At 39.0% G+C, this 17,034-nt stretch overlaps 2 protein-coding genes across 3 annotated transcripts; one reads left to right on the top strand and one right to left on the bottom strand.

Moving 5' to 3' along the window:
- Positions 1–2: 2 nt before the first annotated feature.
- Positions 3–17,007, top strand: LOC114247616 (cytochrome P450 4C1-like). Of its 2 annotated transcripts, XM_089736751.1 has the most exons (10): positions 3–265; positions 2,405–2,493; positions 4,181–4,291; positions 4,840–5,025; positions 5,656–5,852; positions 11,583–11,655; positions 12,099–12,300; positions 13,202–13,353; positions 16,031–16,216; positions 16,461–17,007. In XM_089736751.1, the coding sequence occupies exons 1-10, from the start codon at positions 105–107 to the stop codon at positions 16,637–16,639; spliced, it is 1,536 nt and encodes a 511-aa protein (XP_089592877.1). In that variant the 5' UTR covers positions 3–104; the 3' UTR covers positions 16,640–17,007. The 2 variants fall into 2 exon arrangements, with proteins under 2 accessions (XP_089592877.1, XP_089592876.1); XM_089736750.1 differs by lacking the exon at positions 3–265 and having other exon boundaries at positions 2,412–2,493; positions 12,105–12,300.
- Positions 6,287–8,604, bottom strand: LOC149500364 (uncharacterized). Its single transcript, XM_089736748.1, has one exon. The coding sequence runs from the start codon at positions 8,599–8,601 to the stop codon at positions 6,751–6,753; it is 1,851 nt and encodes a 616-aa protein (XP_089592874.1). The 5' UTR covers positions 8,602–8,604; the 3' UTR covers positions 6,287–6,750.
- Positions 17,008–17,034: the final 27 nt, after the last annotated feature.

The following is a 17,034-nucleotide window of genomic DNA, read 5'->3' as shown; positions in this document are numbered from 1 at the left end:
CGAAACAATACTATAAATGAGAGGTCTTTCCTTAGGCAATTTTATAACCCCGGCTTTAACCAAAGCAGACGTACGTGCGTTATGTAAAAACGAATTATAGGAAAATGATTGCACTCCTTCTGATATTAGTTGGGCTCGGCTGGGTTTTAGTGTTCCGGTACAGACGGAGGAATATGTATAAATTGGCAGCGGCTATCCCGACTCCTGACGAGACAAACCTGTTAGTTGGCGTGGCCCACAAAATGATGGGTAACACAGAGGGTAAGCATTTTTTTATAAAACCAATCCGACCAAGCCTTGTGACTATCGCAATGTAATATATAAAAACACTCTCCGGATAAACCGGATGAACTCCGGTGTACCCCTGACGGATTTTCTATAAATTTGTTTGTGATCGCTTAGTGAATTTTACGATATTTAATCCCATACAAATGGTCTAACGAAAAAGTACTCGAATGCAACCGAGTTGATTGTACTAAATGAAATGCACTGATCTGAAACGCCAATACCAGCTGTACAAAGTTTCAACATAATCTAACAAACATAGAAATTCACATTTTATATTAAATATAAAACAAGAGGAAAAGTTATTAGAAGATAAGATAACGAATCTAAAATATAACAAACATATTGGGTTTTAAGCGGACCGTACGCGATAACAACCTAATTATTAAAAAAATGAGATTGATAGATTAAAGAAGACTGTGCACTAACTTGTTCAGCGTTTTCCTTGTAGACTTCAGTCTGTTGCCCTCTTCTATCTCCGCTTGAAAACTTTCGATGACAGAGGTGATCGCCAATTACCAATGCGGTTGGTGATTATGTATCTTACTTTCAAACATGCGAGACTACTTCAAATAAGTAAAGGCGAATTTGGTAATTACTTTTATTTTAGCAGCGGTTTATGCGGTTACGATTTTTTCACTTTTCAACTTTTGGCGGCAATTTTATAGTGTCACAGATAATAAATACATTATTATTGTGTAGCAGTCTCAAATAAGGATTTATAGACTACTTACCTATACCTATATTTTATAATATCGTAACTAATTGGTGTTATCACATATAAAATTAATCTGTGTAGTAAGTCTTAGTAATGTTGATAGTATTCGTTCCTGAAACGCTAGATCGTTAATTACATTTTCCAGAACTTTTGAGAGTTCATTACACAATTTTAACACTGTTTTTTGTTAAATAGCGTGTAAATTCGTTTATTTATTATTTTATTCGTTCATTAAATTCAGTACAAGATTGGAAACGGATTTTTTTTTAATTAATCGGAAAATTCATTTATTAGACTACTTTCATCATTATATTTATGTATTGTTTCTTAGACAAAGTTATAAAATAATAATAAAAAAGGGTTCTTCATTTTTTTTGGATTAGAGGTTTTAGTGGCATGTAGTATCTTTATGCCAGCAATAACATAGATCTACAAGGTTGTAAAAGTAAATTAGTCAGTGGCGTCAAGGTGTTGAAATCTAAAATCATTTTAGCGCAGGTAATGTCATTATAATTTTACTTTTAATGCGTTGAACTACAATAATTGGAATATAAGACATAATTGTTCTAGTGTTTTGTAAGTCATGCACGTATGTACACATAAACTTTTAAATGTATATATGTACATATTTAATATTTATGTATTATAATATGATTATAATTTATGCATTTCTTATATTTACATTTTATGTAGTATACTCGTTTAGTAAACAAACTTTGTTTAATAAATTATAAAGTATCTATTTTAACTTTAATTGATCAACAAATGCACCAAGGACGTCCTTTTCTGCATCACCCTTGATTGATTGGCAGATCATGTCTTAGTCATTAAGTCCGCTAATGTGTTTTAAATCAATGTGCATGAAATTTAATAAATAAAATAATTAAAAGAGAAAATTGAAAAAAGTTGCCTACAGCCCATATCGTGTTAAGCGGTTACCGGTGTCCATTAATGCGGAGTCAAACCGTGTATGCCATCACATATGTTGAGGTATAAAAAGCATCTACTAAAAAATGATAGTTCCACGCTTCAAACCGTCGTTTAAAACCACCACCCAAGATTATTTGGTTGAGTACCTATTACTTCACGATTCCAAATAGTAACACACACACACACACACTCACACGTACGTACTACATTCTTACAGATCGCTCTTCCTGGTTAACTTATCTTACCTGGTGACCTAGCACTGAACCACTGACTTTTGTAACAAAAGTTTTCCTAGCATAAAAGCCAGGGAATATTGTTATTGTATACCTCATAAAAAAGCCATGTATATTATTATACTAGTGTTAAGAATTCTTGTACATGTTTGTATTTTAAGAGGCTTGAAAATATTATTATTATTATTAAAGTATACATACGACGACATAGTTTCAACTCCAATATTTGTTCTTTTAGAATAATGTCGTCACTTCAAAGATACAGCTACGATTCCATGAAACACAATGGCATAGTGACTATGTGGTTGTTTCACATTCTTTACTTTGGTGAGTTGAGTATTTTTATATAAATAGGCAAAATACTTAGTACAATTTTCCATTAAATTTATCGACCGATATACTTTTTTTCAGTACATTTTAAGAAGGTTAATGTTGACGAAATTCGAAAATAGTATTTTTTGTGTTAGATGTGGTTATGAGCAGACTCCATGATTTTGTTATCTAGCCAATTTTATTGGGCTTAGCAGTTTTTTTTGTAGTGGTCAATAATGGTTCAGGGCGTTATCGGAAGTGAGATGATTAAATAACACAACTGGTTAATCGGAGCGTTTATTCGCGACTGAATGAACGTAAAAAGTAAAAAGCAAAGGAGATTGCGGGCGCAGCCGCATGTTATGACTACGAACAATTTTGTTTACATAACAAACTGTGTTCCTACAAGTTCTTCGATTCCGGCATACCTCTGGTGTTCTACCTTTCATCACCTGGTATTTCATTGTTAATATTTAACAAACCAAACAGCTAATTATCATAAAATATGTATACGTACCGCATGATTGTGGGTTTACAAAGGGTGCTAAATAAATAGTGATAATGCGACACAATCTCCTTGGAAAGAAACAAAATTACTAGTAGGCATAGTCGAGATGTAAGTTAAAATGTAATTAAAACAATCAATTTCCTTTTGTTTTTTTAAAATAGCAGACATTTTTTTTTGCGTCGGAATGTGTTCTTTTTAAAATTTAAGTTCGCACGGTAATAAAGTTTCTTTGCTTGTAAAATTTTACTACGGAGCTGGTAAATCAAGATTTGAGAGCAACATTATGGGTTCATGCTCCTTCACACTTTACGGTTGAGCGTTTGTGTGCTGAGTTCAAGCGAGGAAGAACTTCAATTTTTTCCCCTGCCTATTCGCTGGTGGCCTAGAGGACAATTCCAGCTACGCCCAGACGGGTAGGTGAGCTCACGGGCTCAACCTGAGAAAAATCCTAACACTAGTCCTAGTACGAGCAGTGCTTAGCAGTATCTACTACCGGATCGGACCCGGAATAGATAAATAAGGTTGGAAAGGCCTTTGCTCTAATTTTGTATTAGGACGGAATAGATGAATATAATCTATTCCGTGGGATCGGAATCGCGACCACAAGACATGATTTCGGGATTAACGACGATCCCAGCACGGGATGCCCTACATTGGTAGTGATTGAACAAATGATTTAAAATTTTGAAAACGTTGTCTTGGCGGATCGTCACGGTACTGTTTGTTTTCTAGCAGAAGAAATGAAGTCTTCTATAAGAACTGTCCATAATGTTATTTATTTATTATTACGAGATATATATTATTACGAGAAGGACCAAGAGCTCTTTCTTTTTTCGGGACTTGACGATCTGCAGATGATCTCAGTGGGCTGTGTCTGAGGGTTAATTTACTCGTCGAGCCCTTCGTCGTAAGCGACGGGTTCAATGAGAACGATGACCGGTGCTTGAGGTATCTAAAAGCATCGTTAGTAGATCGGGAGGATCCGAAATGACCTCGATTTCCGCTGTTGCCGTACAGCTGTTCGCACAGATAATGCGTCGGCTTAATCAATTTAACACTGTAATTTTTTGGTTTAGATTAATTTGTTTTTCATCAAGAATTAGTTTAGATGTCAGTTGTTGGTAGAAATAGAATTAGAAGATAAGGAGAATTGATTAGAAGAATTTTATGCAAATCTTTTATTTATTTATTTAGTGTCATCAAATCCTTTTGACTTGGAGGTAATTCTGAAGACCTGCTTGGAGAAAGACGATTCACATAGATTTTTTCGACCGGGGATAGGGAATGGCGGCATTTTTGCACCAGGTACGTTTGTTCAATTTGTATGTCTCAGAGATTCATTCATACTTCATATAATATTTTCTACCAGTCTAACATATTTATTATTATAGTGTTATTTATTCTTAGTTTTCGTTAGCTTGTCTCAAATACGTATTGACAGTGTCATCTCGTTGGCTCATTTTTATATGGATACTAGCTGACCCGGCAGACTTCGTAGTGCCTCAATCGATAAATAAAAGACCTAAACTTTTGTATAAAATAAACTTAAAACAAAAAAAAGGAATCCAACCGACGGGGGACACATCAAACGAAACACAAAATTATTTTTATTTAATTCCGAGCATTTTCATATTTATCTACCTTTTAAACCTTCTCTGGACTTCCATAAATAATTCAAGACCAAAATTCGTCAAATCGGTCCAGCCGTTCTCGAGCTTTAGCGAGACTAACGAACAACAATTCATTTTTATATATATAGATTGCTTTAAAATTATTTCATTTCATTGCTACGAGTCTTGTATAGTATTGGTGAGTTCGTGTAATACATTTGTGTGTATAAAATGAAATTTTAGTGTCGATATGGCGAAGACGTCGAAAAATTATGGTGCCAGCGTTCAGTCCCAAAATAGTTCACAGTTTTGTAGGAATAATCTCTGAGCAAAGCGAGAAGCTTGTTTCAAGTTTGAGTAAATGCGTCGGCAAAGGGATGTTCAGCTCTTGGCCTTTTCTAAGCGCTTACACATTGGACTCTGTTTGTGGTAAGTTACAGCTTAAATTCAATTGACGAATATTAAGTCTCCTTAGTTTTTTATTGCGTTGATGGGCGGACGAGCTCACAGCCCACCTGGTGCTAAGTGGTTACTGGAGCCCATAGACATCTACCATGTAAATGCGCCTTGAGATATAAGTTCTAAGATTTCAAGTATAGTTACAACAGCTGCCCCACCCTTCAAACCGAAACGCATTACTGCTTCACGGCAGAAATAGGCAGGGTGGTGGTACCTACCCTACCCGCGCGAACTCACAAGAAGTCCTACCACCAGTTTCTCAAATGATACAGTTTTTTTGCCGCTTTCATTTTTATTATACGTTGTTATTCTTTCACAGTGGAAGTCAATCGTAAACGTTTGTTAAGTACGTATTTTATTGGAAAAATTACTCGTGATAATATGAGTCTGAACGGATATGTACCACCCTGTCTATTTCAGCAGCAAAGTAATAATGTATTACGGTTTGAAGGGTGGGGGGCAGTCGTTATTTAAAAGGAATGACGACTTTCTAATATTTCAGGGCGATATTATCCTTACAGTTCCAGTAATCACTTAAAAGTAATTGAGGCCGTTGGACTTTTTAGAGATAATAAGATTAAAAATACGTTTTCATTTTAGAAACAGCAATGGGCGTGAATATCAATGCACAAGCAAAGGCTGAATCAGAGCTCTTGAAATCTATGAACCGTTTTCTTAACGTAATCTGTGAGAGGATGTTTCATGTATGGCTGCATCCGGATTGGCTTTTCAAACAGTTTCCTGTGTTCAATGAGCTTCAGAAGTGTATTAAAGTGTGGCATGAATTTATTGACCAGGTAAATTTATTGATGTGTTCGTACTTAAGTATTTTTTTATTATAGTTTAAGATAAAACTCATTTATCAACTTTGTACCCCCTTTTTACGAAAATTGCGCGGACGGAGGAGTAAGAAATTTCTCACACTTATCTATATCTATATCTATGCTAATATTATCTATACTAATATTATAAAGAGGAAAGATTTGTTTGTTTGTTTCGAATAGGCTCCGAAACTACTGGACCGATTTGAAAAATTATTTTTCCATTAGAAGCCGACATTGTCCCTGATGAACATAGGCAATTTTTTTTTGATTTTTCTTTTTTTTTTGATTTCATGTGTGTTTTAATGTTTCCGAAGCGAAGCGAGGGCGGGTCGCTATAGAGAATATAGTGAAGGAGTGCAGAATGCTAATAATTTTCTTAATTAGGCATAAAAAATTCATTGAATTGTAGAAAAGGGATCGCAGCGCATAAAATAAAAGTTACACTATTCCAAAATCTTCTATTATAATAGTAATTAATAATTAACACTAATTTTATTACGTCTTACTCATTTTTCAACCGTCTTCGCCATCTTCCAATTCTCTGTCATTCTATCTGTCATTCTCTTCTCTCTTTCTTTCCGTTTTCTCTCACTCACATCTTAACGCTCCGTTCCACACTCTATTCATACGTTCCGTTCTTACCAATCCTACATTCGGCCATCCTGCTCTCATATCTGCCCTCAGATATGGCTCCTCCATACAACGTCATAAAATAAAATAGTTCTGAATCTGACAGTCTTACTTTTTACACAAAAAAAAAAAATTTACTGAATAACAAAATAAGTTTTAAATACATAGCCTAAAATTCGTGAGGATACGTGAGTAGTATTATAGATACAACAGTTATATATCCAAGCACACACACAAACAATCATTCATCCTTATCTGGCCATTTCTTCATATTGTCTGCAGAGCTGGAAATCCTCTTTGGCTCTTCGGTAGTATCATACAGTTTCTCGACATCATACCTATCATATCTTTTAACTTTAATAATCTTGTAAGGTCCTAAATGCTTTCGTTTAAGCCCAGGGTCGAACTGAGTTCTCTTAATGACTACTAAATCATCCAACTCATAAGTTGAACTACGTTTTCCTTTATCATTAAATGTTATAATATTTTCTTCTTGTATCTTCTTAATCTGTTGCTTGGCCTTCTGTCTTAAATTATCTTTATTTTCATCATATCCATCGTTAATTTCTTGTTCCAAAACGTCAATCATATTCATATCTTTTTTACGTCTTGTCTTTGTTCCAATAAGTGACATTCTTCGAGGTCGCTGAGCTATTGGTACATCATCTTTTAACATTATCTTCATCTTAATAAGAGCTTCTTTCGTCTGTATCGGCTTATACTCATCAATTCGCGTAACTTTCGTCTTTAAATCGGGATTGCTAATATGTTCACTAGCATCAACCTCAGTCACACAATTTACACACGACAAACATTCATCACCTTTCTTAAAAAATAGTACAGCACCTTCACGTACTAACATCACAACATTTTGTAGAAATTCTTGTCCTATAATTAATCTATAGGGCATTGACCCATTCGGTACTACATGAAAAATTACATTGTTATAGCACCGTTCATCGAAAATAATACATGCAAAGATTTTACCGCACGACCTTACTTTATAGAGTCCAAGTCCAGATAAAATCATGTTATCATCGTTACACGGCAAGTTTAACTCTTTCCACAGATCTTCTGATATTAAATTCACGTCGCTACCTGTATCTATTAATGCACTTATTAATCTATCACCTATTTTCATCGATTTTAGTGGTTTATTCTGGCTATGTTGCCGGTCACGTTGTTTGTTTACAACCTGCATGACGTTGCTGTCATTACAGTTGTCATCCTTCATCTTGCAAATTTCTTGGCTGCATGCTTCGCTCTGATTTTCCGACGAAGTCGCTCCGAACATAACCGATTCTTTTTTCGGTTCTACATCGGACTGTTTTATCAATGGATGGATTTGAACCCGTTGATTGGCTGATCTGACAGCTCTCGGCAGCTGTTTTACCGACGTTTTCGTGTAACTCGAACTTTCGGTACTTCCTGTGTTAGAATTGGTGCACTTGTAACTAATATGGCCGAATTCATTGCACCTGAAACACTTCATTCCATTTCGGCATGCACTAGCTCGATGATCTTTTTCTCCACAATTGTAACAATACTGGTTGGTTCTTGACATGGAATCTCTAACCGAAGCCGTTGCAGTTCGTTTAATATGTAGTTCAGCATTCTGTTTGGCAGATTTTTCTTTGATTCTTTCGTACAACAACAACTTTTCTTTCAGCACCGGATAAGTAACCGCACCGTACAAAATTGCTTTATTCATCTCCAGGTCTGTAATGCCGTCTATGAGGTACTGAATGGCAACGTAATCTGGGAATCTCGCTCGTTTTCCCATCTCCTTCATAATTAGCATATATTGATAATATGACTCGTCTTTATGTTTCTTGCGTGCCGTCATGAGCTCATGCATCTCTTTGCTGTTCATCACATCAGGAAATTCTTTGAGCACGGCTGCCTTGAGTTCTTCATAACTTTTATGAACCTTCTCCGTCTTTAACCATAACTGTGCTGTTCCTGATAAAGATCTACGTGCTATGATAAGTAGTTGTTGAGGCGACCATCCAAATATTTCGGCGTTGTCTTCTAGATCCTGCGCCCATTTCGTCGAGGTGTAAGTGTGATCTTCGCCACTGAACTTAGTCATATCAATTAAACTGAAAATTGGGTCTTTGTTTTCCGTAGAAATAAAAGTTCCTTGGTTGAAAGACATCTTGAAATATTTGCCACCGTTTAAACAACGTGATCGTAATTCGTCTTCAAATCTTCTTCTTGAAATCTTCTTACGTTTTTATAATTCGTCTTCTTCTTAATAATCGTCGTTATATTTTCGTCTATTATAAAAATTCGTCTATTCTCCTTACCACGTCTTTCGTTAAAATCTTGAAATTTTTATGGCGTCGATCCCGAACGAATATTTGTCATTTATCACGGACGAATATTTGTTTTTATCCCGGACGAGCCCCCAAAAATGTAGAATAGTGGTTGCAGCGCATAAAATAAAAGTTACACTATTCCAAAATCTTCTATTATAATAGTAATTAATAATTAACACTAATTTTATTACGTCTTACTCATTTTTCAACCGTCTTCGCCATCTTCCAATTCTCTGTCATTCTATCTGTCATTCTCTTCTCTCTTTCTTTCCATTTTCTCTCACTTCTTATGTGGTCGTCGTGGCCTAACGGATAAGACGTCCGGTGCATTCGTGTTGAAGCGATGCACCGGTGTTCGAATCCCGCAGGTGGGTACCAATTTTTCTAATGAAATACGTACTCAACAAATGTTCATGATTGACTTCCACGGTGAAGGAATAACATCGTGTAATAAAAATGAAACCCGCAAAATTATAATTTGCGTAATTACTGGTGGTAGGACCTCTTGTGAGTCCGCACGGGTAGGTACCACCGCCCCGCCTATTTCTGCTGTGAAGCAGTAATGCGTTTCGGTTTGAAGGGTGGGGCAGCCGTTGTGACTATACTGAGACCTTAGAACTATATCTCAAGGTGTGTGGCGCATTTACGTTGTAGATGTCGATGGGCTCCAGTAACCACTTAACACCAGGTGGGCTGTGAGCTCGTCCACACAGCTAAGCAAAAAAAAAAAAAAAAAAAAAACTCACATCTTAACGCTCCGTTCCACACTCTATTCATACGTTCCGTTCTTACCAATCCTACAAAAAACAAAGAAAACGTTACACACACTACCATATATTTGAAACAACACATTTACACACACATATGCTCTGTGTTTATTGTAAAAAATTTGTTAATGTTGAAAGTCTGTGGTCAAATTGAGAATACAATAATATTGTTTGTCTTTAATATTATGTCCACGACTACCTTCTCTCACGAACGCCGCCGATGGAATGAATGTTTCGTTTTTTTTTTTTTTTTTTTTTTTTTTTTTTTTTTTTTTTTTTTTTTTTTTTTTTTTTCCTACCTATGCTGATAGCCTTGAGAGGCTACTTCAGCGTACCCTAGCTTGTGTAGGTGAGCTCGCGGGGCTCAAACCGGAGAATTGCTAACACCGCCCTAGCAAGAGCAGTGCTTCGCAGAATCTACCACCGGATCGGAAGCGCGACCCACTGAGAAGATCCGGCGAGAAACTCAGTGGGCTGTGTCTGTGGGTTAATTCGCTCGTCGAGCCCTTCGTCGCAAGCGACGGGTTCGGCGAGGACGGTGACCGGTGCTTGTATTGCCTAAAAGCACCGTTAATGGATCAGGAGGATCCGTGATGACGTGCTTTGGGCGACGTCGACGGTTTACCAAACGGTCTACAGGATCGGGTATGTAGTTTCCGGCGGCCACGACAAGAGGGTTCTCATGTCGTGCCGCCTTCTCAAAGTGGCGCAGCGATGCCGACTGTAGATACTTACTGACGGGGTCGATGAATGTTTCGAGCAAAGGCGTTGCTATTTATAGGCACTGTACCCTCAACATTATTATAAAATTCGTGTTTCCTAAATTAACACTTAAAGTCTTTGAACGATGTTCTCTCGACGAATGTCAACCGACAAATGCGCGGGTGACGGAGCTGCGCGCCGGTTTTATACCCTTTTTGTAGGGTATTCCTTACTATATACTATTATATTTATTATATTAGTATATACTTATTTATTTACTTATTTAGATTATAGTCGATTTTCGACTACCGGGGACCGCTAGTAATTAATAAACTGTTTAACTACCAAATTTTGAAGTGACTCACTAACTCATAGTACCTAAGTAACACGCTGCTGTTACGCTGTCACTTAGAAGTTTTTTTGAAGTTTTCGTTTACGGATACCAGACCGATGGGGTATCGGATCAGGACTTCAGATTTATCTCGGACTCCGGCGTCTGCGAAGATACTACATCTTGAGAAAGGCGCGTGGGTCATCTTCCGAAAACTGCCCTACGGGACGAGTACCGACTAAACTTCACGAATACTCTTGCTCGACGTCCGATTGCCACCAAAGACAGAACAAGGGCAAGGTCGTCCCTAATTTCACGGTTAACACTGTGTAGAGAGAGGGAGAATAGTCTCATTGAATCGTTTACCCGTATCCATTAGGATAAGCCTTTGGGCACTCTCCAAGGGCGAAACATACCGGTATTTGGGCATGTACAAAATATAGGTATTGACGTTGTGGTCTTCAAACAGGCTGCATGCGACGTGTTTTATGAACGTCTGACAAAAGTGTGTAAAAGCCTTTTGTCGGGTGTAAATAAGACATGGGCGTTTAGCGGCTGGCTGATGCCCGTTCTTATGTGTACCTTCGGCGTGCTCGGGTGGACTCAGACCGAACTGAACGCTCTGGATAGAAAAATCGGCGCAATTGGAATAGCCTCTCGACCGTAGAATGCCAGCAGACGTCAATGTCGTTACCATCAAAACAGAACTAATTATAATTTTGCGATAGAAATAGGTAAGACGTACATATCAGAGCACGCCATAGCAGTTGATCACACGTTAGTTCATGCTAGTAATTAGGCAAGTTAAAATGTGCTAGGCTTACCCGTCTAGAATTGTCAGTAAATATTAAAGATAAAGCCACAAAGAGTGCTCACTACATTAAGGTCACGAAAAAAAGCCTAGACCATGACGTTCAGAGTTTTATCATTTAATTTTATGTTTGATTTTCAGGTAATTCAGAGTAAAAGAGAAGAGTTTCACATGGAGAAGATTTCTAAAGATCTAGAAGTGGATACTCATTATGGTAGGTACAGTATATACAATTTACAAAACAATTTAACAATTTTTTTACACAAAGTCGAAAATTGAGTGATATATTTTTGAAGTACGTAAACTTATACAGATTTTAACGTTGGTATTCATGAGATTGTTTTCAGTATACAATGGAATGCTGTAATATAAATTTCAACATCATTTCTTGAACGTCATAAGGCAAAGAACTTGAAAATTATTCTAAATTAAATATATTCATGGAAATGCCAAAACTTTATTCTACCCGTGAGGCCTTACAATACGATACACCACCAGTAAATATAAGCTGGTGACCGCAGTACGCTGGTTTGATAATTAAAAAACACTGTGTGCTTAAGCAAACAGAGGCATTCACAGTATGCTGTCTATTAGTGCCAGATCAGATTTGAATTTACTCATCTTAGATAGTAAAAAATCAATTTCCTCTTCTCCCAGATTTAGGGTCACACAAAAGTAAGACACTCTTGGATCTTCTGATTACGTTTCCTGGAGACGAAAAAGGTTATACTAATGTCGAACTACGAGAAGAAATGCTAACATTGACAGTGGCGGGCACAGACACATCGGCAGTCGGTATTGGATTCACACTGGAGCTTTTAGCTAAATACCCTAAAATACAGGAAAACATTTTCCAAGAGTAAGAAAGATACTGTAACTTCTCTTCTTCTTTGTATTGAGATACACGTTTTTTTTAAAATATTCATACGTCTGTTTAAGTGGTCAAACTGACTATATTATATCGGTGTATCTGCTATTTTATCCTTTAAGCCACCAAAGCTTTGTATTTACTTTTGCTATAATACTATAAATAAATTTCGCTGAAGTATCTAAACATTATAAACTAAAATTTAAACGGCTCACACCGGATTGCCAGCATTACAGCGGCTACGACGAGCACACGGCGGGGCACGAGGTAGAGCTCTTCTTTCCTCTCGTAGTCGTCGCCACCCAGTCGGGGGTCGGACGGGGGCGTTCGCCCAGCTCCAGCCAGTTTCTTCCCGGCAATTGTCACGGGGCGACAGTTTGTGTTGCTGTCGTCGCCGTCGACGCTGAACGGAGTGTGGAAGAGCAACCCGGTCGGCGGTATATCGCGTTCCGACCCGGTAGGATGGTTCTGATCCAGCGGATCAGTTAGTTGTAGTGTTGACCGCGGGAGTCGTGCTGCTTTGCCCCAGTTTCGACCTCGGGCCCTAAAAATGTCCTTGGGCCCACGGTCTGCTCCCGTCATCTGCAGACCGTCAAGTCCTATTATATTTCGAATTAAGGGATAAAACAGCACTTTATAGGGCAATGCGAATATATGAATAGCCACCATGCCTGCTTGCCGCGAAGCATTAATACGTTCCGGTGCCCTCGTATTATGCAATTGAGTAGATCTTACATTAAGTGTCAAGGTGATATCATCACGTCAATGCCGTGATGATCATTGAATAAAAGAGTTCTAATTGAAGCAACAAAAAAACTTATTTGTAGTTGAGTTAAAGAAACACATACATACATACGTACATACAACGGTAAATTAATAATTTTTTTTTTAGATTGTACGGAATTTTCGACGGTTCGGAACGTGCCTTAGTTAAAGAAGATTTAGAAAAGATGAAATATTTGGAAAGAGTCGTGAAGGAATCTCTCAGATTATTCCCTCCAGTTCCGTTTATCATAAGAAAAGTTTTAGAGGATACGAGACTGCGTAAGTAGTAGTCAAGCGTTGTTCTTTCATCAATAGCTATTTGCGGTGGTACGGCAAAGCGCATCTTTTTCTTTAAACTTGAGGAAGGCAAACGTAAGCATGGCGGACAACTCTTGAGGTACAAAGATATGCTTAAGTGTCTCATGAAGAAGTGCGGCATTGAGCCTTTTGAGTGGGACTAAACAGCTGCTCGGCGACCAGAATCGAAGAGTAAAAAACAACTATTACCAACCTGTCCGCATTATGCACAAAGGCTAAGAATAAGATCGGCTATGTTAGCCACAGACGACGAGCACACCGTGACAATTACGGACGGAGTAAAGATGGAGACGGAGATAAAAACGGATCTGAAATGATCTCCAGGGCCGAAATCGGCAAAGGAGGAGCTTTATTATTTGCAGTGGTAATTTAGAATACCAAACGGCAAACTAGAATTAAAATCAAATCAACTGTCCGGTGTATTCGTATCTAGCGATACACCGGTGTTCGTATCCCGCAGGCGGGTACAAATTTTTCCAATGAAATACGTACTCAACAAATGTTCACGATTGACTTCCACGGTGAAGGAATAACATCGTGCAGGTAGTAAAAATCAAACCCACAAAATTATAATTTGCGTAATTACTGGTGGTAGGACCTCTTGTGAGTCCGCACGGGTAGGTACGGCCGCCCCTCCTGTTTCTGCCGTGAAGCAGTAATGCGTTTCGGTTTGAAGGGTGGGGAAGCCGTTGTAACTATACTGAGACCTTAGAACTTATATCTCAAGGTGTGTGGGGCATTTACGTTGTAGATGTCTACGGGCTCCAGTAACCCCTTAACACCAGGCGGGCTGTGAGCTCGTCCACACATCTAAGCAATAAAAAAAAAATCGTGTCATTACCTCACATTTTTTCCTATTTTAAATTTCAGTATTTTGTTGTTACGATAACTCTGATTGAAATAACGCTAGGACTGTGTGTTCTGTGTACATATTCAGATTTTTTCCTTCGGAAATTTCAAGGTTTTCACAAATGACAGTTGACTTTAGAGCCAGACAGGGTGCAGACGTTTCTGAACCAAAAAAAGAGGGCACTTCGAATGTAATCCGAGATAATTTCAAGGAATGTGGTGTTTTTTTTTATTGCTCTTGTAGGCAGACGAGCATACGGCTCACCTGGTGGTGAGTTTGTACCGTCACCCATGAACTTCAGCAATGCCAGGGGCAGAGCCAAGCCGCTGCCTACCGTTAAGTACTCTCCACTAGCTTCGTTTAAAGATGGATATGTCATAGCGCTCAGGAAACACCGTGGGGGGGGGATCTCATTCCAAAGCCAGATGCTACGTGGCAAAAAAGACCTCGAAGACCGGAAGCGCACTGTAGATGAACGCAGTGGCTCCAGGTAGTATGGATGAACTCTACCCCGGTGGCGGGCGGTGCGATATTAAAAACGAGATGATGGTATCATCTCAAACAATTCCTCAGATCACTCTCCATGGAATATACGGTACAAAATACAGAGGGAGCCGAAGTCCCTCCGCAGACCCAGAGGTTCCAAACGATCCGTGAGAATGGGATTATCGACAATCCGAACGGCTCTCTTCTGTATGGAGTCAAACGGAAGGAGCTGGTATTTGGGAGCCTCAGCCCAGAGATGGGAGCAGTACTCCACGCGAGGCCGGACTTGTGCTTTATAAAGCAAAAGTCTTTGTCCAGGCGTAAAGTACCGCTTGGCTCTGTTGAGCCAAGCATTCAAGCAATGGGAAAATGCCAACTTGGCTTTGCATTCCAAATTACTCTGAAATTACACATCGCTCGAAATGTCGACCCCAAGTATCCCGATAATCTCGGAAGGTTACAGGGATACTCCTTGGAATTGCAGCGCCATGACAATGGGATCCTTCTTCGCAGTGAACGCGCAAACTTGTATCTTCAACAGGTTGAATTCTCTCCACCCAGAAAGGCCCGCCAGAAAGGCCCTGGGGGTTGACTCGCCCCAGAAAGTTTTCCACTTCAGACACAAGTTTTCCTAGCTAGCGATCCACTTGCAGAGTCCCTTGGGGATTCCGTAAGATGGTAGCTTCGACAGAAGTGCCCTATGCCAGACCCTGTCGAAGGCCTTCCAGATATCAAGGCTCACAGCAAGAGCCTCGCCCTTGCTCTCCAAGGAAACCGTACTGTCGGTCACTGATTATTCGCTCTGTCACCTTGGAAAGCAAGGAAGATATCGCCTGGTGGCTACAGCTCCACCCGCGCGATCTACCACGGCCTCTAACACTAGGAGCAGGCTTATGGCAAAGAGTTGACGTGCAACCTAATCTATACATCAGCCCGCTGAGTTTCTCGCCGAATCTTCTCAGGGGGTCGCGATTCCGATTCAGTAGTAGTAGATTCATTCGCGAAGCAATTGCTCTTGAGTTATTAGGTCTCTTTCGGAGCCGCTTGGACAGCTGTTAGCAAATCCCACCCCTCTTGGCTGAGCCTTTGCTCGCCCATCTGTCCTGGTGAAACTGGAAAGACCTCCGGGCCATCACTAATCCTTTCTTCATTAAAAACATCACATTATATCTAAACATCTTTGTAAGTAGCTATGGTAGGTCACTAATTGTTTCTCCTAAATAAATTTGAGGTTGTATTAGTTTGTAATAAAACAGTTTTATGTAATAGTCAATAATAATAGTGCTTTTCTCTTATTTTAAGCATCTGGTAACGTTTTGCCTGCCGGTTCAGGTATATTCGTTTCTATCTGGGGAATTCATAGAGACCCAAAGTACTGGGGTCCAGAGGCGGAACACTTCGATCCAGACAGGTTTCTACCGGAGCGTTTTAATGTCGAGCACCCGTGCTGCTACATGCCGTTCAGTAGCGGCCCTAGGAATTGTTTGGGTGAGTACTGTGTCCATACCACGACCAGATATTTACGAGCCTAGAGCCATATATTCGAGGTCAGCCTTCCCTTTTTTACAGGATAAACTGTTGAAATTGCTTGCTATTGTATGTTGACAGCTATTTACGCTTGGATGAACTTACTGTTTCCCTTCAATTACTTTTTTGTAATAAATAGTTTTGAACTTAATATTGCTCGTATGAAGCGACAACGCGTTAATTGGTTCGTTTTATATTTTTGCAGGTTATCAATATGCAATGATTTCGATGAAGGCTTCTTTATCTGCGATATTACGTAGATACAAGGTAGTGGGTGAACCGGAGAAAGGTCCTGTTCCTCGAATCAGGGTAAAACTGGACATCATGATGAAGTCAGTGGACGGATGCCAGGTGGCTTTGGAGAGAAGGCCGACCAAATTATAATATATTAAAGAGAAAATTTGTTGCTGATATTTCCAATAGAACATACTTCATGTCTGAAATATATTACATTCATTGAATCGGTTTGTGCGCCACTTATTCGTCCTTATAGTCATTATGTCAGACATATTCAAACACTCTCAGAATTTTGAGTTTGACGTTCAACCTAGCCCATACACATAAACACTGCGTTTCTCGCCGGATCTTCTCCTGTGGGTCGCGATTTCAATCCGGTGGTAGCGAAGCAATGCTCTTGCTAGGGCTAATATTAAGTTCTCCTGGGTTGAGCTCCGTGAGCTCAGCTACCAACCCCTTAGGCTACCACCAATCAAGTAGGAAAGAACTCTTAGAAAATAAGCCTTTGTGATTCATAAAAAAGGCGCTCATTATAAGCCGAG

The sequence above is a fragment of the Bombyx mandarina genome, chromosome 22 (assembly GCF_030267445.1).
Source record: "Bombyx mandarina strain Sakado chromosome 22, ASM3026744v2".
Classification (NCBI taxonomy): domain Eukaryota; kingdom Metazoa; phylum Arthropoda; class Insecta; order Lepidoptera; family Bombycidae; genus Bombyx; species Bombyx mandarina.
Note: the sequence above shows the minus strand (reverse complement) of the source record. Positions and strands in the feature narration are given on the sequence as shown.